The sequence below is a fragment of the Erpetoichthys calabaricus genome, chromosome 11 (genome assembly GCF_900747795.2).
Source record: "Erpetoichthys calabaricus chromosome 11, fErpCal1.3, whole genome shotgun sequence".
NCBI classification, from domain to species: Eukaryota; Metazoa; Chordata; class Cladistia; order Polypteriformes; family Polypteridae; genus Erpetoichthys; species Erpetoichthys calabaricus.
Genome location: NC_041404.2, coordinates 82,156,673 through 82,180,707, shown reverse-complemented (window position 1 = coordinate 82,180,707; position 24,035 = coordinate 82,156,673). Strand labels below are relative to the sequence as shown.

Sequence of the window (24,035 nt, the reverse complement as noted above, 5' to 3'; positions counted from 1 at the left end):
GCTTAGGACTGGTTCTCTGAATTGCGTATTTTGGCAAATCTGGTGCCTCCTAATGCTTCTACTCTTGAAACATTGCAGTTTATATACCAGAACAGCTTGCAAGATTCTGTTTCAAACATCGCAATAGCACTACGTATCGCCTTGACCATACCAGTTACTGTCACTGCTGGGGAACGTAGCTTTTCTAAGCTAAAGATAATCAAGAATTACCTCAGGACAACCATGTTACAAGAACGATTGAATGCTTTAGCATTAATGTCCATTGAGCGAGACGTTGTCCAATCGCTTGATTACTCGGCATTAATTAAATATTTCGCAAGTGTTAAAGCACGAAAAGTTGATTTCATTTGTTGAGCTTTTTTCTGGAATGTTCTTTAGCCCAAGTTTTAATTTGGTAGAAAAAAATGGAAAACGGTATAAAAAACACACTTTTTAATTGTGACAAAAAAATAAATAAAATGCTCTAAAATGTATAAAAATATGCACCACTGCACTGCACATTTTGCACACCCTGGGCTTAGCTACATACCTCCATGCAGTGCCCAGTGAAAACAGGTCAAATCTAGCTGAACTGTAGCTAATACTACACACATTAGGGCCCCCACAGTCTAATTATGCCCAGGGCCCCCAGTGTCCTAAGAACGGTCCTGATCCCAAGTCATAGCAGTGGGTTCTGGTGTACACGGGTCAACTATCAATGAGTACACTGCCAGAGGTACAATGCATACATTGCCCACAAACAGTAAAGAATGAAGGAGGCTGCAAGAAAAGAAGGAGACTACTTGCTCTCCATATTGTTTGCTTACTTTCATTTAATACCCCTTTTCTTATAAGGGTGTTTTTCACATTGATTAGTTGCCAAAATGACGGGTCCTCTGTGTATTTTGTGTACCATAATACTAAATTTGGAACTGTGGTGAAAAGTCATGAGCACCTTGTGTTATCAGTCACCCCCTATAATTCTTAGTCATATAATTTGATTCTGTCAGAGGCAGCAGAATTCAACAAAGGCAGTGGTTAAATTTAACATGCTCTCCGACTAGGCATCTTGTCAAGTCATGTGGTTTGTTGCCAGCTCCAAGCACTAAAAGACCAACAGGACATGGCTACACCCTAAATTCTGAAGTCGAAAACAGACAAAGAACGAGAAAGTTTTCTCCTCAGGGTGTCTGGGCTCTCCCTTAAAGATAGGGTGAGAAGCTCAATCATCCGGGAGGGGCTCAGAGTAGAGCCGCTGCTCCTCCGCATCGAGAGGAGTCAGATGAGGTGGCTCGGGCATCTGATCAGGATGCCTCCAGGACGCCTCCCTGGTGAGGTGTTCCGGGCACGTCTAACCGGGAGGAGGCCCCGGGGAAGACCCAGGACACGCTGGAGGGACTATGTCTCTCGGCTGGCCTGGGAACGCCTTGGGATTCTCCCGGAAGAGCTAGAAGAAGTGGCCGGGAAGAGGGAAGTCTGGGCATCTCTGCTCAAGCTGCTGCCCCCACGACCCGACCTCGGATAAGCGGAAGAGGATGGATGGATGGATGGATGGATGGATGGATGGATGGATGGATGGAAAACAGACAAAGTGAACAAGATTAAATCCATTCTTTAGCACAGTGAAAATAAAATAAATAAATAAAGTTCCATGAGTTCATTTATGTAGTACTAACCCTACATATTTTTAAATCCCAGGGCATTCAGTGCAAGAAATTACACTGATTTGTTATTTTTATTTTATTGTTATTTTGCACCAGTTTTATCTCTGGACCAAATGTACTTATAAATAGAGAGACAACAAAATTCTTTGTAGAAATAGATTTATTTATATGAAACCCAATGCAGTCACAGCCAAGTACATTTTGACAAGGAAATAGTGTTACAACCCCAATTTCACTTACTCGTTTGCTAATATGATCAATTAACATAATCTGAATGTGCTCAACCATCACATCTGGTTGGAGGTGAAGGGCAGTATATTATCTCCAGAGCTGGGATCTTCTGACAAGACTACTTTTAACGTAGCACAGCTGTATGGTGTAGATGTAAAGACCTGAAATCATTTACTTATTTGGCTGATGCCTTTATCCAAAGGTGTCTGAAAACATTTGAAACACAATTATTGACGTCAGTGGCGTAGCGTAGTGGGGACGGCAGGGGTGGCACTTTTAGGGGGCGGCAAAATTCTTTAGAATTACTGTATATTTTAGTCTTTTAAATTGAAATACCTAAATAAGGGGGCGGCGGAATTTTCCTCCGCCCCGGGCAGCTGACACCCACGCTACGCCACTGATTGACATTTCTTTTTATTTCCAATTACAGCACAGGCAGGTCAAGTGACTTGCTCATGGTCACACAGTGTCAGTAGCGTGATCTGAACCCACAACTTCAGGGTTAGAAATCTAAAGCCTTAACCACTATACCACACTGCCCCCAATCAAATCAGTGTATAGTCATGACTGTACTGGGATAAAGTGCCCAAATATAAATAAGAACAAACTGGAATCCCAAGGTATTTGTGAGTGACAGCTGTTTCCACAAGGACTGAGCAGGAAAACATTCCAAACTGTAGCAGGATTCGGTCCGCAGAAAACCAAACTCTAAGTCAAAACACAGAAATAAAGTCTAAAACCAGAATGTTTTCCTAAATAAATAAAAGTTCTCCCCTCTTTGCAACCAATGTTTAGACATTTCATTCTGCATGCAGCTGTCTTTTATAGCATGTTAATAACCACTTACCCAGGCAGTCCCAACAAAATAGAGGTAGAAGAAAATGAAAAAGAAATATTCTAAAATGGCCAAAAACAAAAGATCGGCAACATGCTTAAGTGCCATCAGGTTGTATCAGGAGAGGTCAGCTTCCTACTGATTACTCGCTTTTGCTTACAATTATCCTATACAGCTCAGATTCATTATAAAATAGACGACACAGTGTTCTTTATCTAGTTTGACTCTATTCTGTGTCTCGATTAAAACTGCACACTATATCAGAATGCCTTATTTTATCTTATTTGAAAATATGCCAACCATTACAAATTACCAAAATGACTGAATAAATCGTGTCCCGTCTGTCACTGATTATAGCCTTGACTGTTAGGCAGTTATGTTTAATTTATATACGCACACGAGGCTGTAAACACAGCATACTAAATACATAGTATTGACAACAGACACTTCCCTTTTAGATACTGACTAAAGAAAAAAGGTTATTAGATCTGGTAATTTTTGTAGCTTAATTATTATTATTTTATGCAGGGTTCATTAAGAAACAAATTACTGTCTAATTATTGGATTTCAAGATAATTGCACCAATGATGCCATACTGATCACTGGTCAGTCATACATTTGCTACAAATGACCATGCCAGTGCTGTGGATATGTGTTCATGTGTTCAGAACACTGAGTGTTTCAAGTGCCTGAAATTTGCTCAAAGTGAAGATAAAATAAACTGCAAGAATTTTTTTTTAAGCATTTCTAAATATGTAAGACGGAATTCATATAGGACTGACCTATAACTCATTTTGTGTTGTCTCTGTAAACAGATCTTTTATTGCTGAATTTCAAGTTAAGTAAACTTTATTGTCATATGCACATTGTGTTTATAGTACAACGAAAATCTTACTTGTGTGTCTTCTTGGAACAGTTGCCAATAATACAATACCAACAAAAAACACACACACACACATACAAAGTATATATACACAGTGTTTGTTAAATTTCAGTATTTATTCTTATAACAGTCCAGCATCCTTATGGCCTATGGAAATAAACTGTACTTAAATCTAAATCTTTGCCTAAGATAAATGCACCCGCTAAATAAATTAATAATAATAATAATGAATCTAGCTCACACAAATGGAATCTCTTGATCTATTGGACATCTCACAGGCCTGTCGATATCTTATGACATCCTTCCTTATGGAAGGCCCACTAAAAATATCTTTTCATTAATTCTAAAGAATCTCTGCATGCCCAGCTAGAGGTGACTCATTCCCCCATTGAAGCACTTTAGGGTAACTAGCATTAGAAACATATTCTAGACCAGCTGGAGTCTGCTGTATTATTGGTCAATTCCCTCTGGAATTTTCTACCTCCCTAACTTAGTCATTAATTTCCACCACAGTGATTGCTGCAACAAATTTATCAGATGGTATTATGGAATAAAAAGCAAAAACAAGGATCAGCACGCCTGACAAGCGTTAAGCCTCCTGGCAGATTTTTAAATAAACCAAATGCTTGGAATAAGTTTATTTATATAAGAAAATAGGTTATTCAGGTCCCTTAGGCCAGTGGCACTGCTTCTCTAAAGCAAGCTTTGTTGTTAACAAATCATAATCACCAACATCATTGTTTTGCTCTGAGTATGTTGTTTTTAGAAAAGGGTACATGGGTATACCCTACATGTGTCTTGAAATTTTCTTGTATAAAATTGTCCCCACACCTACACTAGGAGCATCAACCTCAAGTTTGAAAGGTATGGAGCTGCCAGAATGACTGAGTATATGGTGAGGTGAACAATTCTTTAAATGTAAAAACACTTCCTGAGGTTTTTTTTTGTGAGCATTCCAGGAACCATTTTTGTAAAGGAAGTAGCTGATGCAATAATGAACCAAACTTCCTAATAATTCTCAGATAATCATTGGCAAATCCAATACATTTCTGACTTTGATTAATGGAAGTAGGAGGTTTTAGGTTTCTATATTGACTTAATCTTGGCATGAACCATTTTTGGCCCAGAGTGCAACATTTCAAAAACTAGAAAAACTACTGATTGCATGAGGGATTCACATTTGTCAAACTGCACAAAGATTATTCTTCTGAAGCATGGACAAAACTTCCTTAACACACTCTATGCGCTTTCCATGTTAAGTGAGAAAATCTAAATATTATCAATGCGCAACAACACAAAAACTCCTAAAATAATCTAAAATATATCATTTACACAAGCCTGAAACATTGCATGGGTGTTAGCAGGACCACATGGAATCCTGAAGTGACTGATGGAAGGCAGTCTTTAAACTTAGCACCCTTACTAATTCAAACTAAATTAAATTAAATTGACCCCCTTACTTAAGTAAGCAAAGAAGAAATAATGGAAAGGATAATTATTTTTAACTGAAATTTTGATGACCTCCCTGCAATTAGCGCATGGTGGTAAACAACTATGTCTACAAAAAAGCAGATGCTTATTTGACTGTTAAATGTTCTGATGAATCCATTAACCATCCATCCATCCATCCATTTTCCAACCCGCTGAATCCGAACACAGGGTCACGGGGATCTGCTGGAGCCAATCCCAGCCAACACAGGGCACAAGACAGGAAACAATCCTGGGCAGGGTGCCAACCCACCGCAGATCCATTAACCAGATTTTCCTTAATATAAAATCCTTCAATTCAGGATGTGAGAGGACATAGATTTTATCCCTTGGGTAGCACAGTACCTGGTAACAGATCTGTTGCACAACTGTAAGAATAATGTGAGTGCTAAATCAAAGATCTCCACTTACTAAATACATCTGCAAGAGTGCTTCATACTCCTGATGTAATACTTCTGACAAAAAAATGCAGATCTGTGCCTGTACTTATCAGGTATCCCAGATTAGGAAAACATTCTTAACTGGCTCAAAAAAATCAGAGTGACGCAAATTTAGTCCTGCTCTTAGGAGTAAGACTATAAGCATTTTATCAGTTTTCCTAATCTAGGAAGCTACTCCTAACTTCACCAGGATTTAGGAGAGTACTTGAGCTGTCCTAACTTGCTAGGAGCTGCCAGAAGATGGCATTTAGGCAGTGAGCAGCATGCACATTCCAGTAAAGTGTGAATGTTTTGAAAACCCCGGACAACAATGAACTCATAAAAAGATATTGATTTGACAGACATGGAATAATATCCAGAAGAAGTCTTGCACGTTATATAGTTGCTTCATCTACACGGGGAAGCCATGTGCTGTTGGCCAAAATGAAAATGTTGGTAAAATTTACGTTTTTTGGCCATAGGGAAAATGTAGCTTTGTGATAGTAATGATTTGTATAAGTGACCACTGGCTTAAATCTCCGAGGGATACCACTCCCCACCTTCTGGCTCATTTTATTTTTATATGTGATGTTCTTAGAGTGTAAATATATGCATGGACAACATATGCATGACACCCTGTGATTTCCTTAATCTGATAATGCTATAACTCATTTTCTTAATTATGTAGATAATACAGAAGAGTCAATACTTGTTATTCATTATGCACCCAGCTATTCCTAATAACCGAATTTATCAGTCACCAAACTGTATAAAATACCTGGTGGAACAATATTCAAAAAGAACTTCTCATTGCAAATAGCTAAGTAGAGCACAGGCACTATATGATATGTATGTGCATCTTGGGAACTGCAGGTCTGACATTGTGGTCAGCAGCACAGGAGCGCTGCAGGGGACTGTACTTTATCCGGTCCTGTTCAGCCTATATACATCGGACTTCCAATACAACTCAGAGTCCTGCCACATGCAAAAGTTCGCTGCCGACACTGCTATCGTGGGCTGCATCAGGAGTGGGCAGGAGGAGGAGTATAGAGACCTAATCAAGGACTTTGTTAAATGGTGCGACTCAAACCACCTACACCTGAACACCAGCAAAACCAAGGAGCTGGTGGTGGATTTTAGGAGGCCCAGGCCCCTCATGGACCCCGTGATCATCAGATGTGACTGAGGGTGCAGACCTATAAATACCTGAGAGTGCAGCTGGATGATAAATTGGACTGGACTGCCAATACTGATGCTCTGTGTAAGAAAGGACAGAGCCGACTACACTTCCTTAGAAGGCAGGCATCTTTCAACATCTGCAATAAGATGCTGCAGATGTTCTATCAGACGGTTGTGGCGAGCGCCCTCTTCTACGCGGTGGTGTGCTGGGGAGGCAGCATAAAGAAGAGGAACGCCTCACGCCTGGACAAACTGATGATGAAGGCAGGCTCTATTGTAGGCACGGAGCTGGACAGTTTGACATCCGTGGCAGAGCGACGGGCGCTGAGCAGGCTCCTGTCAATCATGGAGAATCCACTGCATCCACTGAACAGTATCATCTCCAGACAAAGGAGCAACTTCAGCAACAGACTGCTGTCTCTGTCCTGCTCCACTGACAGACTGAGGAGATCATTCCTCCCCCACACTATGCGACTCTTCAGTTCCACCCAGGGGGGTAAACGTTAACATTATACAAAGTTATTGACTGTTTTACCTGTATTTTTATCACTCTTTTATTTAATATTGTTTTTCATCAATACTGTATGCTGCTGCTGGAGTATGTGAATTTACCCTTGGGGTTAATAAAGTATCTATCTATCTATCTATCTATCTATCTATCTATCTATCTATCTATCTATCTATCTATCTATCTATCTATCTATCTATCTATCTATCTAATACATATTGTGAGAGATATCATATCAGATCTGGAGAACACCTGCAAAGATACCTCTACAACACTCTGAAGGAATATAGTATGGAGAAAACAATCAGCATCTTTTACTACATATTGTTCAAAACCCGTGGCCTAGCAGTTTCTTTATCAGAGACAACAGACTGTGTTTTTTTAATGACGATTAATAATATTTAAATATATGTTGATCCAGGGGCGGCACGGTGGCGCAGTGGGTAGCGCTGCTGCCTCGCAGTTGGGAGACCTGGGGACCCGGGTTCGCTTCCCGGGTCCTCCCTGCGTGGAGTTTGCATGTTCTCCCCGTGTCTGCGTGGGTTTCCTCCGGGCGCTCCGGTTTCCTCCCACAGTCCAAAGACATGCAGGTTAGGTGGATTGGCGTTTCTAAATTGGCCCTAGTGTGTGCTTGGTGTGTGGGTGTGTTTGTGTGTGTCCTGTGGTGGGTTGGCACCCTGCCCAGGATTGATTCCCTGCCTTGTGCCCTGTGTTGGCTGGGATTGGCTCCAGCAGACCCCCGTGACCCTGTGTTCGGATTCAGCGGGTTGGAAAATGGATGGATGGATGGATGTTGATCCAGGGGTGGCACAGTGGTAGCGCTGCTGCCTCGTGTTAAGGAGACCTGTCTGGGTTCGCTTCCCAGGTCCTCCCTGCGTGGAGTTTGCATGTTCTCCCCGTGCCTGTGTGGATTTCCTCCGGGTACTCCAGTTTCCTCCCACAGTCCAAAGACATGCAGGTTAGGTGGATTGGTGATTCTAAATTGACCCTAGTGTGTACTTGGTGTGTGGGTGTGTGTGTGTGTGTGTGTGTGTGCCCTGTGGTGGGCTGGCGCCCTGCCCGGGGTTTGTTTCCTGCCTTGCGCCCTTTGTTGGCTGGGACTGGCTCCAGCAGACCCCCGTGACGCTGTAGTTAGGATATAGCGGGTTAGGTAATGGATGGATGTTGATCCATATTTTTCTGATCCATATTTTTCTATTTCTTATATTACACAGTATAAATATTTCCAACGCTTGTCTTTTTGTGTACCATTGAGTTAAATAATTCAGTATCACACTATACTTCAGTCCAAATATAAAATATGGTTTTGTTATTTTTTCATGGCATATTTGTGCTTTTTCATGTCTGTAAGTCTATCTGATGTATGCAGCATTCGTTTTGTAACACTACCTACCGTATTAAGTCTGTTAAGCCTGCTCATGAGGTGGTCTAAGTTAGTGGACAACTTTACTCCCCTTCTCCGACTCCAAGCATCACATTGCACCTGCACTTAGTCTTGGTCTTGGTCTGCTGCTAGTCCAGAGCTCTAAAACACACTGTGCTAAATGCTAAACCCAAAAGTTAGTCTTGTTACCTTTGATACGTACTAAGACCAGACTACCACAGTTCCGAGCACACTAACACTAACCCTTTATGTTCTGTTTTTTCCAAAACAAATAATTTTTTTTCATGGTGAAGATCTCCATAAATTGTATGGCTGGAGTAACAAATAAAATGTGGCTCAACCTAATGTTCAGATGAATGAATCTACTAGAAAAGAACTTTGAATACAAACTGGCACCATTAATTATTTTGTTATGCTTTCTTATAGGTGACACCTGTTTACCATGATTCTAAATAAAGATTGCTCTGTAACACTAATCCATTGCCAATCCATTATCTTAAACTACCACAAGAAAAGCAATACTTTCACACTAATAAACTGTAAAACAAATTTTACACTTTGTAAATTAATTTTAGTGTTTCTCATTTATTTTAGCAAAGAAAACCTCTTAATTTGATGAATTTGTTTTGCTGGAAAAATAATTTCAACCCAGTCCCAATTAAAACAACTCCTGGTATTGGAGCTGCACTGGAATACTACAGATATACAGTTTGCATTATAATAAATGAATAAAAAATGTCTGCACCTCTAGGTCACTCATGTATAAATCCAAGTATTCAGTTGTGATCACCAAAGAGTAAACAAGTGCACAGGAATGATTAGGGTTGATGCAATGTTTGACCGGGAGATGCAAGGAATTTTAACAACTAAATAGAATTGTGGTCAAAAAACAAAAGAAACCATCAAAACCAAAATCTGAAACCAAAGTAATTTTCTGAAGATATGAAGCAAAATCTTCACTCGAATATGGGTATTTCTCTTAACTCACAGTAATAACTGTGGTTTGTTTCTTTCTGTCTTCAATCCAGTCGTTTGGCTGGTGACGCATATCATCACTGTAAAACAACATGGCCCAGACCATCAAAAAAAACAAAAAAAAAACAAAAATTGTGGTGACCATGAAAAAAACATCTAAGATAATGTCAATTAAAAATATGAAATGCAAGTCTAAAATTCCAAAAATGAAATGAAATTAATCTAATGATGCAAAACACATTCCTTATAATTTATTTCAGTGTTATCAATCTAATTTAACTAATCTTAAAAATCTGTATTGTAATGCCATCTTTACCACTCACATATCAAAGTTTTTGTTTATTAGTAAGATGTATCGTGGAATGTAGAAGTGTGCCATCTTCTTTTACAGATGAGTTTTTTTTAGTTGACAGGTAGAAGCTAAACACTGAAGACACTCTTGAAGAGTATACAATGCTGAAGCAGTGGGTTAACTACGGTCAGACTGTCAAATATGGTAGCATGGTTATTAAAATTGTCATTGAAAGGTTTTGTTTGGATCTTGTGAAGTATGGAACATTCTTAAAAAGGGTAATAAAACAATACCCATTTTGAGAGAACCAGCAAACTCCATGGACAGTAAAAGGCACACCAGGTTGAGAACTGAAGCAGCTACCACCCAAGTAAATGGATTGTAGGCCTGCTGTTTTTCAGCATTGTACTCTGCAAAAAAATGAGAACTGATGGCATTTTACTTAAAAATAATTTGGATTGATAGCTAGCAATTGACCAGTTTATCTGAAAAATTTACCTTGCGGTCATATTGTCTGGATTTACATAGCCCACACAGACTCCATTTTCACATTGCTTGCCTACTACGCTGTCAGCATGTAGCAGTGGTGGCTCATCTGTAGTGACACATTGGACTATGATTTTAGCAGGTCCCTCATAGTTGAATATCTGAATAAAAAAATGAAAAAAAATGAGGATTTTTGACAGTGTCTCATTTTTTTTTGCTTTTATTCATAATTGCTCCTGTATCAAGAAGACTAAAATATTAATGATAACAAATGTCATCCAAGGAAAAATGCTGCATTTTTCTGAAAAATTTTAAAAAGAACTCTGTGTGCTTAAAGTTTTGCTTATTTAGTATGATAATTTGATCTACAGCTAGCTGGAAGAGACTAATCAGAGGTAATTGAAGTGGTGATGTCTTGTTGAAAATGCTCCCATTTAAATAACTCTAACTAGAACTTTTTACTCTCAGCTTTAGCACTTTTGGACTAACATTTATCATGGCAATCCAAAAATGCTGTTTTTAGACATAAAACACACGCTGCATACAGAATACTGCACATTTTACTTAAACTTAAACCAGCTAATCATGCTGCATTTTAATTTATGAAGTACATTGTATCACTTGTACTGTACTGGAATAAGCTTTATCATTATACTGTAGTTGTTCTGCCTAGAACAAAAGCAGATTGGATAATTTTGTTGTGCTAGAAGCAGCACATAAATAGTAAAAAGGTGAGGCCTTCAAAAAAGACCTACAAAAACAGGCAAGAGTCCAAAAAGGATTCCCCCAAAGTAAGTTTTATCACAGTGGAGCCTGACAAGTTTCAGCTTGTGTAAGTCTTAAAATGGAGATACGGCTTTTAAAAAGCAAATCATGAGAAGTGAAACAAAATGACACCTTCTATTGGCTAACTGAACAGATTACAATATGCAAGCTGTCAAGGCAACTCAGGCCCCTTCTTCATGCAAGTTGTAGTAGGTGTCATTTTGCTTCACTTCTCATTGCATCCATAATGGTTAACATGGTACAACACCCTATTACTAAAGGTAAACCGTAAAATTCCAGTTTGTACAGAGACACATTCCTCCAGAATCTTTATAAAAGGTGGATGTATTAATATAATAGCAAAAAAAAAACAAAGTACTCAAAAAATATCAAAAAGGAAGCAAAGGATTTGCCCAAAAGGCCATATACAGCTAATAAAGTCCAATCTACAATCCTTAAATCATAATTCCAAGAAATAAGAGCACAATTAAATCACAAAACAGAGAACCAGACAAAGCAATAGCAATTATAACTCACCCACTTCAAACCACATACAATGTACCAGGAGAGACTGTATTTCACATGTGCTTTTATTGGAATGGGACATCCTGAACAGTGATAAACAGGTGAGTCCACCTCTGGGTGAACATCCCACAAAGCACAACAATCAAGACAGAACATACTGTCATACACAGAAACTAAATAACATTCAAATCTGTCATCAAACATCAAAGCTAAACACTAAACTTGTACTTAGAAATTCTAAGCCAATAATTCTTTAATCACAAAACCTTAACCATAAACACTTGCTAAATTTCTTGGTTTCTAATTGTATTCCCAGATGACCAGGGATTTCATATGTTGACCTTTATATTTTTTTGATGGTGATACCATGTGCGGCACACTTCCACTCTGCTTTAGCTAGCAGTGTTGTGGCAACTGCACCAGAAAATGGTGGCGCCCATAACAAACAAAATGGCATTGGGAAAAGATGTGAATATGTTTCACATATAATAAAATAAAACTGAAACAAAAAAACTAATGGCTAGAAATGAATTCAGCAGTCCAAACAAACATAATCTACTGAATAATAAAACACTATGGCCTGTGTATGTGGATGTCCTGTCCCTCCTTGCAATCTGATTGTTCAGTTTGGCTTTGGTGACACAATCACAAAAGAAATTGGCAGGCATACAAAGAGAAATGAAGGCACAGGAGGCACGTTAAGATTTTAAGCATAAAAGTGGGCAAAAATTTGAGCAAGGCATATCAAAGTGTCAGAATCTGAGAAGCAGGTTTTACTGGCAGGAATGCTTTTGAGAGGGGGAGCACCAGGCAAAAGAGGCTCAAACAGATGAGAATACCATGAAAAAGCGAACGAGGGACATCGAAGGTACGAATGGGGCAAGAGATATCAAATGTTAAGTATTTTTAAATGTATTCTATTATCTGTTTTTGACTGGTAACATAGCTAATAAATCTCCATATAACCCATTTCAAAAGACAAAACAATAATAATGTACTATCATTAAAGTAGGATGGAGTGGTGGCTCTGAGACTAGGGATTTGCACTGGCAATCGGAAGGTTGGCGGTTCAAATCCCATAAATGCCAAAAGTGACTCTACTTCGTTGGTCCCTTGAGCAAGGCCATTAACCTGCAATTGCTCCATCCTGAGTATGACATTAATCTGCATCCAGCCCTGCATGTAGGCCCTCCAACCTGCAGGGAAAAACCTGGGGGTTGGTGGCAGAATTGACACTCCAGCCACTATAAAAAAACCTAATACTGTTCCACTCCATATGAACTAGTCTGGTGCTGAGGTGTCATCTGTTACATGGCTGCACTCGGGTCCTAATCTAGGATCCTGAGGTTTTTTGTCATGTGGTGGGTGCGACAATGCGCTGTATCAGCACATGCTCCTAACCCCTACTCTCTCTATTATTAATGTAATACTAGGGGGCTTTGCCCCCTGCTTGCTTTGCTCGCCAACCCCCGTGTTTGGTTTTCCGGATGCACACTATTAAGATTTTTTTTTCTTTGAATTGTTGCTATTTCATTAGTTTCACTTTTATTTCAGAACTTCTGTAAAAACAATATTTGTAATCTTGCGAGTCCCAATATGCTGAATCTTTTTAATGAGGTCAGGATAGGTTTCTCTGTTTGGAATTTCAGCACAGACAAAACGATCTACATCATCAGCAGTTAATATTTTTATTATACAAAGTAAAAAAGTGAGTAGAGTTCTGCATTGGACTCCTGTCTGTAAAGTCGTGCTATTTTCCTCTCACAGTTTCAAAAGTACATGGGGTTACCAAGGTGATACCCCAGCTTTTGTCTAGGTTTTTGTACAAGGGCTAGACAGAACGTTTTTGACTCCTGGGGTAAATGTAGCTTTTTAAATAAGCAGACAGTTAAATATATATACATGAACAAAGTAACCAATAAATGCATGTGCGGTAAACACCGTTTTTGAAATTCTCAAGATTTTTTATTTGTCACATGCATAGTTATACAGGACAACACGCAGTGAAATGCATCCTGATCCGCTTATCAAATCTGTGCAAAGTTAGAAGAATATCAGTTAGATTAACAAAAAGTCATAGATTGAAAGATAACAGTATAGTAGAACATAACAAATAAGTAAAATTATGTGAATAAAGTAGAATTAAGTGTTAAGATGCAATAGTGTATATTATGCAAAACCAAAGTTAGACTGGTGCATAGTTAAATAAGGCAGTTTGTTTGTTTGCGCCACTGCGATCTTTACTTTCTTTTTTTATATTTTCTAATTTTCCTACTTTCATATCCTTTAACTTTCTCCACATGTGTATAGCCCCGTTTTTTTTTTTTTTTTGAGCCTTTCTAATTTCACTGGTTTCATAGTCTCTAACCTGCTCTGCATGTGTTTAGCGCCAACGTTTGTAAACGTCATTATGAAGTTCTACTTTGTCATTTTACTCATTGTCTTTTAATTCTGAGCCATACAGTACAATACATAGAACAGAATAAATCCTCAATACAATATAAAAATAAAAATTCTAGAAGTACGGAGTAGAATTTCACATTAGATGATATCACATAATATGATTTGGATTTGTTTTAAGTCCTGGAGACCTCATTCATCAAGCTGCCTCCCCCATTTTGCCATTCCACATCTGAAATATCGCTAATCCGATGAAAGGACCCCTCATTCCCACGTCCCCATTCATCAGGGATGACTTTATCTTAGGTAGACAATCTACAATTTAAAGAGATTGTTATTTTCTTGTGAATTGTTACATATGCATTATTTTCACTTTTACTTTAAAAACTTTTGTAAAAACAATACTTGTTTCTTTATTTCCTGCCCCGCGTGAGGTTACATCTCTTTCTTCCCAGACATATAATACTGCTCGTGTTGTGAAGGATGTTGCGGCTGAACGTACGCTAAGGATATGCCTTTGGATCATTTGGTGTCTTTTTGCTGCTTGCTAGCTGCCTCTTCTGCCTGTCGCATGTCGTTGTTTTAAGAGCTCAGAGCACATGATGCTTGCCTGCCAAAAGCAATCCAGCAACTGCTAGCTTAGAGGTCTGTTGACTTGTTTTAAATGATGGCTCACTGCCTGGTCTCGCGTGACGTTGTAAAAGCAATACCTGTCTTTTATTTCTGGCCATGGGCGTGGTTGAATTCTTTCTTGCAGGATGTATAACGTTGCTCGCGTTCGGTTGGGGTAGCTGCTGTCGCAGCTTTCTCCACATGTGTATAGCGCCATTTTTTTTTTCTTGATCCTTTCTAATTTCACTGGTTTCATAGTCTCTAACCTGCTCTGCATGTGTTTAGCGTCAACGTTTGTAAACGTCTTTATGAAGTTCTACTTTCTTTTACTCATTATCTTTTAATTCTGAGCCAGATTGGACATGCTTTTTTTCAATTCCACTTGTTCCGGGCTGATAATTACTTTCCTTATTTTCTAAATTTGCACCTCGATTATTCTTTTTTGCTCTTTTTTCTGTCCAACACATTTGAGTCTCTTTTCTCCACGCCCGATTGGACGTGCTTTTTTTCCATTTCACTTGTTCCGGGCTGATCATCACGTTCCTTTTTTTCTAAATTTGCACCTAGATTATTGTTTTTCTTTCTATCATTTTTTTCTCTCCATCGCTTTTGGGTTTCTGTTCTCTGCGCTTTTCTTTCTTCTTCGTTTAATCGTCGACGTTTCATTTCTACCCTATTCATTTCATTTCTACCCTATTCATTTCATTTCTACCCTATTCATTTCTACCGTTTTGACCTTATACACTTTATATGCACTGAGAGCCCTGGAGTTGTGTGTGCTGCGTGACTGCCTTTACACTACTGATTTGTTTTTTTTATATTGCTTGTAAGTAGGGTGTGTCTTGCAAGACTCTCGTTCTATGTTCCCGTGAGACGCACCGTGGCAGGTCTCTTTCGTCTCGCGGGTCTTTAAATTATCTTCCGAGAAGATCACGTATTGTAGACTATCAGGACAGGGGACAGTAGACTATCAGGACAGGTGACAGGATTTCTTTTTATAATAGAGAGATAATAACAACAATTCCCACTATTTGTGTATAATTACAGAAATAAATGTGTTAATCCCATTAATTAAATAGCAGAAAATAATTTCCATAATGAGGCTCGAAATACCTTAATAGTTGGATATGTCTTTCTATTTTTCTCACTGGAGACTCCCTGTAAAACTCCATGCGTTGGTCCTTCACATCCATAGCGAAAGCGGAATCCTCTCTAGGAAAGAGTGAAATTTTAATAACGAATCGTAAATCTGCTATGCTTCTAATGCCTCACAATAGAAGGTAATCTGAGCTGGCCAGTACATGACAATATTTAAAATATCAGTATGGTAAATTTTTCAAAGTACATGCAAGATGCGATTGGACTGAAGTTTATTTTTCACACTTTAGTCCACTTTGCAAGCAAATATCATTGAAATAAAATATTTTCATGCATATTTTGGCCTAAATCTAAATAATTTATTAAAAAATCATATCACTTATAACTAGTGAATTTTGCATTAATTCATTTAGTCTTGGCTTGTTTCACTTCAGATGTTAAATATTAGGAAGAGTTGGAGGAGAAACTCCACACGTTTTTTCACGTAGCTGGGGTGGTCTTGGAGGTAGCATCCCCAACACATAAATTAAATTCAAAGTTTATAAACTTAAAGTAGAAAAACTTTTTCAAAATAAATAAAATATATACCTGCCACAAGCAAATAGACATCTTGGTAATTTAGTAAAGAGATAATATGTTATTAATGTTCCTTTTTTATTAAAGTTTAACTACAGTGACTTTTGCATTTGAAAATTGTGAACTTTTAAAGCTGAAAGTTTGAACTTTAGATTGAATCGCAAAACTCTTTATTTGAAAGTCCAAAAGGCTATATGAAGTTTTGTGAACTTCTGAGCAGTTGTTTGGCAGTTGTTGATACCTGCAATAAAAACTTTGAACTTTAAAAGTTTGAAAATGAATAGTTTAGATTCACTCACAACCTAATCATCTCTTAAAGACTAATGAGTGCAAAATGTCCACAATATTTCTTAAGTTTAATCCATTATTTTTCAAGTTACAGTGTTCATTATATGTTTACCCCAGACACACAAATACACTAATCCACAGACACATTGACACACATCATTTCAAAAATGCTCAAAACATGTTTTTGGGTATTTTAAAAAGTGTTTTTTGTTGATATTTTTCACTGTGACACTGATGTAGACCCATCCATCCATGTTCATGACCCGGCAAGCATAGGTCACAAGGGAGGAACATGTGGTCAGGGTGGCAGCCTGTTTCAGACTGGACACACACACACTAGGGTCCATTTAACAATGCTAATTCACCTGACCTATATGTCTTTGGACTGTGTCAGGAAACAACACCTGGAGGAAACCGATGCAGAGATGAGGAGAACATGCAAACTTTACATGGGGAGCACATGAGATGTGAACTCCAGTCTATTGGTTGCGAGGCAGCATAGAACTGTCAGGGCTTCAAAGCTAGCCTGTTTCTACTGATTTTGCTATATGTCATGTTTGCACTTATTAAACTCAAATAAAACATTTTATATCATATGTACAGTATATAGAATCATTGACAGTCATAAAAACGTAAATATATGGGGCTCTTTTCAAATAATTTCTAGTATCATAATTAATGAAGCCACACTGTTGTAGCGACTTTTATAAATTAAAATGAGAACATAATCAAAAAAGCTATGCAGGTCGGAGTAGGCTAAAGCACTCACCTTAAAATTATTGGTTTACCCCCTGCCTCATCCTCAATGGATGACTTTAAGCAAGTCATTTAACCTGCTTAAGCTTCAATTGTAAAACAGAAAACACAAGAAAACAAAACCGCTGTAGTCCTGTACTTTAAAAGCCCCTTGGGACATTGCTCATTGTAGGACAAAGCTACATTAAATAAAGGCTCTTTGCTGTTAAGAGGAGGCAATTCAGCCCTGATAGGATGGCAAAATACACTTAGTTCCACTATTTACTAGATTCATATCCAAGGCTGAAGGTAAACTGCTAGAGGTCAGTAAAATATCAGTTTAGTAAATTGGACTGTACACCATAATTAAACAGTTTGGATTGAAACAAACTTTTCATAAAGGTGAATCTGATATATATAATGTTTGTGTGTATGCTTATGCCCATCTCAACACTGTTTAAGGCTCCCCTTAAGTAAGGTACAGCATTACGACAGCAGTTTAAAGAATACTTTATTCACATGGCCCTTTAAATAATGTGGCTGGACTGAAGGAGTTAAAGCTGCCATAGAAATTTTTGTAGCTATCCAGAATAACCAGTAATTCTTGAAAGATATTTTATTATTATATGCTAGCTGATTACCCAGTGGCTTCGCTCACTGAGTGCAAGGGAAAAAAATAAAATGTAGTATTTATAAAATAAGTTTGTTAATTGCCAATTTTATTTTTCAACAAATAAAGAGCATTTACAATAACATAGAAATTAATATAAACAACATTATTAACATCACTATCATATGAGAATATGAAGTAATATATAAGAAGCACATTGCATATAAATATAAATTATTAAACAGTAAAATATTTTGATAAAAGAACTTGAACAACATATAAGAAGCATATAAATTATTAAACAGTAAAACATTAACATTTAAGAAGTAAAGATACATTGAGTACTACTGCAGTGCTTTCGGTTATACTACATTTTTTGTTTGGCCATTACATGCAGAAATGTATACATTTTTTGGTGTACCTACCCGAGAACACGCGACATATAACTGACCGTGGGAGAAGCATGGATTTTAAACACGCGTTGAGTTCATCCGCTGGTGTCCCTCGTGGAATAACTGGTAATGTTTGCCGAAAATCTCCTGCGAGTAAAACGACAGTACCTCCCATTATTTTGGTAGGATCTCTGAGATTTTGCATTGTTCGGTTCAAGGCTTCATAAGCTCTTTTATGTGCCGTGGTGCACTCATCCCAAACAATTATCTTTGAATGTTGCAAGACTTTTGCCTTTCCAGAGCCCTTGCGTATGTTGCAAATTGGATTTTCGTCGCGAGCGAGGTATAAAGGTACGGCCTCCATCTAATAATGTAGAAGTGATTCCCGATGACGCTACAGCCAGAGCTATGTCACCATTCGCTCTCTCGGCAAGAATCAGGTTTATTAAGAATGTTTTTCCTGTTCCTCTGTTGTCACACGTAATTTCCATTTCAAACGCAAAAAGAATTTTATATATATACAGGTGCTGGTCATAAAATTAGAATATCATGACAAAGTTGATTTATTTCAGTAATTCCAATCAAAAAGTGAAACTTGTATATTAGATTCATTCATTACACACAGACTGATGTATTTCAAATGTTTATTTCTTTTAATGTTGATGATTATAACTGACAACTAATGAAAGTCCCAAATTCAGTATCTCGGAAAATTAGAATATTGTGAAAAGGTTCAATATTGAAGACACCTGATGCCACACTCTAATCAGCTAATTAATTCAAAACATCTGCAAAAGCATTTAAATGGTCTCTCAGTCTAGTTCTGTAGGCTACACAATCATGGGGAAGACTGCTGACTTGACAGTTGTCCAAAAGACGACCATTGACACCTTGCACAAGGAGGGCAAGACACAAAAGGTCATTGCTAAAGAGGCTGGCTGTTCACAGAGCTCTGTGTCCAAGCACATTGACAGAGAGGCGAAGGGAAGGACAAGATGTGGTAGAAAAAAGTGTACAAGCAATAGGGATAACTGCACCCTGGACAGGATTGTGAAACAAAACCCATTCAAAAATGTGGGGGAGATTCACAAAGAGTGGACTGTAGGTGGAGTCAGTGCTTCAAGAACCACCACGCACAGATGTATGCAAGACATGGGTTTCAGCTGTCGCATTCCTTGTGTCAAGCCACTCTTGAACAAGAGACAGCGTCAGAAGCGTCTCGCCTTTGGACTGCTACTGAGTAGTCCAAAGTTATGTTCTCTGATGAAAGTAAATTTTGCATTTCCTTTGGAAATCAGTTGGCCAACATTTCTAAAAATCCTTTTTTTGCATTGGTCTTAATTGATATTCTAATTTTCCGAGATACTGAATTTGGGACTTTCATTAGTTGTCAGTTATAATCATCAACATTAAAAGAAATAAACATTTGAAATACATCAGTCTGTGTGTAATGAATGAATCTAATATACAGGTTTCACTTTTTGAATGGAATTACTGAAATAAATCAACTTTGTCATGTTATTCTAATTTTATGACCAGCACCTGTAGATTTGGTAGGTGCCTCTCCGCAGAATCATGGTGGATGACAAGAGTTTACAAATGTACTTTTTATAGTAAGAGTGTAAGTAAATGAGGGGGCTTCAGGGGTTGAAGGAATAGGATTTAAACCAGTGCCTGTGTATTTAAAAATCCAGTGCTCTAACGACATTGCCTCTTATACACATACTGTGTTTGATGCCAGCGGGTACATCACAATCATTCATTCATTTATTTTTTTTTTAACCTCGACTTCCATTACAGGGACTTGGTGAGACAGAAATTGTCTTTTTATTCATCAGTACACAGCAGGAACCAAACCCTGCACAGGATGCCAGTCCACCTCAAGGCTCACCCCACATTCTCTCAGTTCTCTCAGTCAACCTATTGACATGACTTTGAACAAGCAGAATATGCAACCAGGAAGTTCAAGTGCCATGACCCAGTATCTAAAAAATGTATGTTTTGCATATACCCGTGTTGATGATGTGACATAAAACAAAGCTGTTGACATACCTGTCTGGGCTGTTCAGTTATCTTAACATATGGGCCTAGTCCTACAAAACAAATGAGCAAAAAGAAATATATAAGTTAAAATATTACATTGATATTTTTAAATAATGTATTGTTTACTGTTTTCCAAAAATGAGAAAGGCAAAAAGTTTATATGAACAAAAAATTGTTTATCACCAGTTGATCTCACTCAGGAAATCCATGCAAACTTTACAAAGCAGAAAATCCTTTATAAAAAAATAAAGTCTGCAAGACACCATAAATTAATTACAACTCTGGCTAAATAAATTAAATCCTTTGGTACTGTGAATACTGTTTGAAAGCCTATAATTACATCTGAAACACAAAACTATATTTTTAGCTAAATTCATTTCCATCATGCATTGTATAAAGTTTATCATATAAAAGATGGCACAAAAATACTAAATAAATTGTAAACGGTATCGCTATTTTTGTAAGTTGTACTTTACATCCCACAGTAAATGGGATGCACAACTCTCTTAAATATCAGGCGATATGCAAGCGAACAAGGGGTGTTTAAACACTCTGACTATACATATCTACTCATCAAACCCCATAGCTATTACAAACGAAGGACACTTATATAGCAAGTGTCAGAAACACGCGCATGGGAGGCAGCTTAAGGACTTAACTGGGGGTAAGATGCAGAGTCAGGGGTTGACAAACGGTACTTGTTGCCTTTTCCAGAAGGAAAGCCCACCAGAAGGAAAGACTAAGACTCAGCCCACTTCCGGTGCTACAACACGCCCTCCCGCAGATCTCATTTCTACCTGAGATCTCGCCCTTTCCTGCCCTGTACCTATAAACCTTGAGCACTCCAACCTCCTTGCTATTTTTGACTCAGTCCTTTACGATTACTCATTTTAAAGTTCATTTTGTTTGTTGCCAACCATATACGAGGTGGATCCTCCAAACCATTATCTGCTTTCTTTGTTTATTCCACACAAGATAAAATAAATTTAGACTTCAAAGTCATAACAGATATGAAAGTGGAGATGTGAAGTATTATAGAATAGGCTCCACAGCAGACCAGACATGATTAACACTAGAGCTCCATTTGTTAATAGGACTTTATCATTTGGTTTGAAAGAAACAGTAAACATTTCAAGGAAAAGCAGAACTTTTTACAAACACAGGAAAAGGGTTTTAGGTAATGGTTTTCTGATAATTATTAAAAACATTAGGTTCATTATAGTTTTTCAGAGCCAGATGTAATTCTGAAATGGGAATACACATCTGGAGACAATCCATTAAAAAGTGTTTAGAGAATAGCAGCAAATTCCTGCACTACAAAGGCTTCATCCACAGAGCTTCTTCCTAAAACACCTAGCCCCAATTTCTTCAGTCTGTGCGTTTTAAACCTCCGCTGGGCTTTTGAGGGAGAGAGCAAAAGATACTGAACAAAAAGCTTTAAACTTAAAAAGCTAAAATTCTTGTCATCCATTCAGAAGTACAAGGTAACTGAGGCTTAATAATTAATATGCATGTTGTAATGAGTGCTGCCAGAGTGGAAACAGACACACAGACAAAGACACAGACCACCACAGCCACTGGGATGCACACATTTGAGAAGTGCCACTGTCTGCTACAATATCTTTCTGTCATTTTAACTTTTACATCACTATATGACATAACAACAGCACACAGAGTTTAGAGAAGCATTGTGGTCTATGAATATACAATGTGTTAAAAGGCTGCAACCATTTTGTCATGGCATGTTTGCATTTCCAACCAGAGAGTAATGTTGAATTTCTTTAGTTACTCATTTAGGCATGCAGTCAGAAGGTGGCTGCTGTGCTTTATTGGTGTTGTTAGGCAGATTTGTTGAATTGTGTTGAGTACTGAAATCTGCATCTCCTGTGGCTCTTTTTTATCAGCTCTCTTCATGGCAGTCGTTTTGATGGAGTGTGACAGACCGTTTACTTCAGATGCATATTTTACTGTTCATATTTTCATGAATATAGCTGCCCGTTTTTCAAGCTTACATTGACTCCTACACTCTTGTTGTAATGATCAGCAGAAAGCACACACAGCACCTGTGACACCTGTGAGAAACCAGCACGGCCACAGACAGACACCGAATGTCCCAATTATACACACACTTTATTTTACACAATGCCACAAAGCCTAAACAACTCAGTCTCTTTCTCTCTCTTTCTTTCACCTCTTCGGCCATCTTCTCCTCCTTACTCAGGCGCCCGTCTTCTCCCTCCCAACTCTAGCCTCGAGTGGAGTGCGGTGGCCTCCTTTATACAGCACTTGGAAGTGCTCCAGGTGTTTCTTGAATTATATCCAGGTGTGGCAGAAATGCTGCACATGGACTCAGCTCCTCTTCTGGCAACACTTCTTGCTGTGGCGGAAGTGCTGTCGACCGCTGTTCTGGAGCTGTCCAGGCGCACCCTGGCGGTGGCCACGTCCTCCCACAGGGATGAGCATCCCGGCTACGTGGCCCCCATGCAACCCAGGAAGGCTGCCCTCTCATGTTCCGGGGAAAATACTGCCCCCCTCCCGGCGTCCCGGTGGGGCAATGTCATCTGTCACACACCATAACATTCACATTTACCATTCAAATGCCACTGTTGTCACAAAAATGTTTTTCCCTTGCATCAGGTTATGTTTATTTTCAAAACAGGTTGTGTTTAATTTTAATATGTGCTATGTGCTCTCTACACACGCAACACACATTTAAATGTTCAGTTGTGCTGTTGTAGGACAATTTTCGATTGTAGACAGTTTATCGTAAATATTAGCTAGCTCTCTGTTAGACCAGGTTAACGAGAGCAGCTCTGATCTTTGGAGTAGAAAATCACCACCCTTACTTTGAGCGCAATCTTCATGAGGTGTTAAAATGATTTAGGAATTGGACATTCAGTGAGCCATCTAATTGACCCCCCCCCCCCCCAGTTTTAAGCAACATCCATTCATGGCTGTCAGCTTCAGCGAGACTAGGTCAGTAATATTATTTTTTTTGTATAATCTGTATATAAAAAGTATTGAACCCTTGGATGTTTTCACATTTTATCATTATGCAACACTGAAAAACAATGGTTTTAATTTGCCTTTTCTGACACTGATGAACAGAAAAAGACTATTTAATGCTGAATTATAAAAACAGATCTCTGCAAAATGTTCTAAATCAATTACAAATAAAAAGACAGGATAATTAATTGCATAACTATTCACCCCTTTAATACCACACAATTAGTTGGTTTTATTAGTTGCCTTATTAGTCCAAGGGATATCACTTGTCTGTAGTCAGGAGGGTTCCATTGATTGTAATAAATGCTTCTTATCTGTAAAGTCCATCTTGTGGTGAGTCAGTATTTTGGTCTAACTTACACGATGTAGACAATAAGAACACTCTAAGAACTCAGTGAAAGGGTGTTTAAAAAGAGTAAGTTAGGGGATAAAGACAAGAAAATATCCCTTGCATTACAGATAAAACAAGCATTAAGAAATACAGTAGAAAGCTGTAACAGGTCATTCACAAAAACTAAGTGTCTGTGCATGAAGAAGACTAGTGAGGTGGGCCACCAGGATACCTACGTATTATAACTCTGGATGACTCGCAAGCTAAACAGTCCCAGAGCTTGAGTAGTTTTGCAATGAAGAATGGGAAAAAATTGCAGTGCCCAGATATT

The 24,035-nt window shown here is 38.3% G+C and overlaps 1 protein-coding gene across 1 annotated transcript in view; it reads right to left on the bottom strand.

Annotated features, from left to right (window-relative positions):
- The window catches only part of LOC114660644 (nuclear factor NF-kappa-B p105 subunit-like), an 83,348-nt gene that overhangs the window by 35,181 nt on the left and 24,132 nt on the right, over positions 1-24,035 (bottom strand). Inside the window, exons 3-5 of the mRNA XM_028813470.2 lie at positions 20,377-20,417; positions 15,739-15,837; positions 10,336-10,484 (exon numbers count right to left, since the gene is read on the bottom strand). Of these exons, the coding sequence (XP_028669303.1) occupies positions 10,336-10,484; positions 15,739-15,837; positions 20,377-20,417 (289 nt within the window). The remainder of the gene's footprint in view (positions 1-10,335; positions 10,485-15,738; positions 15,838-20,376; positions 20,418-24,035) is intronic.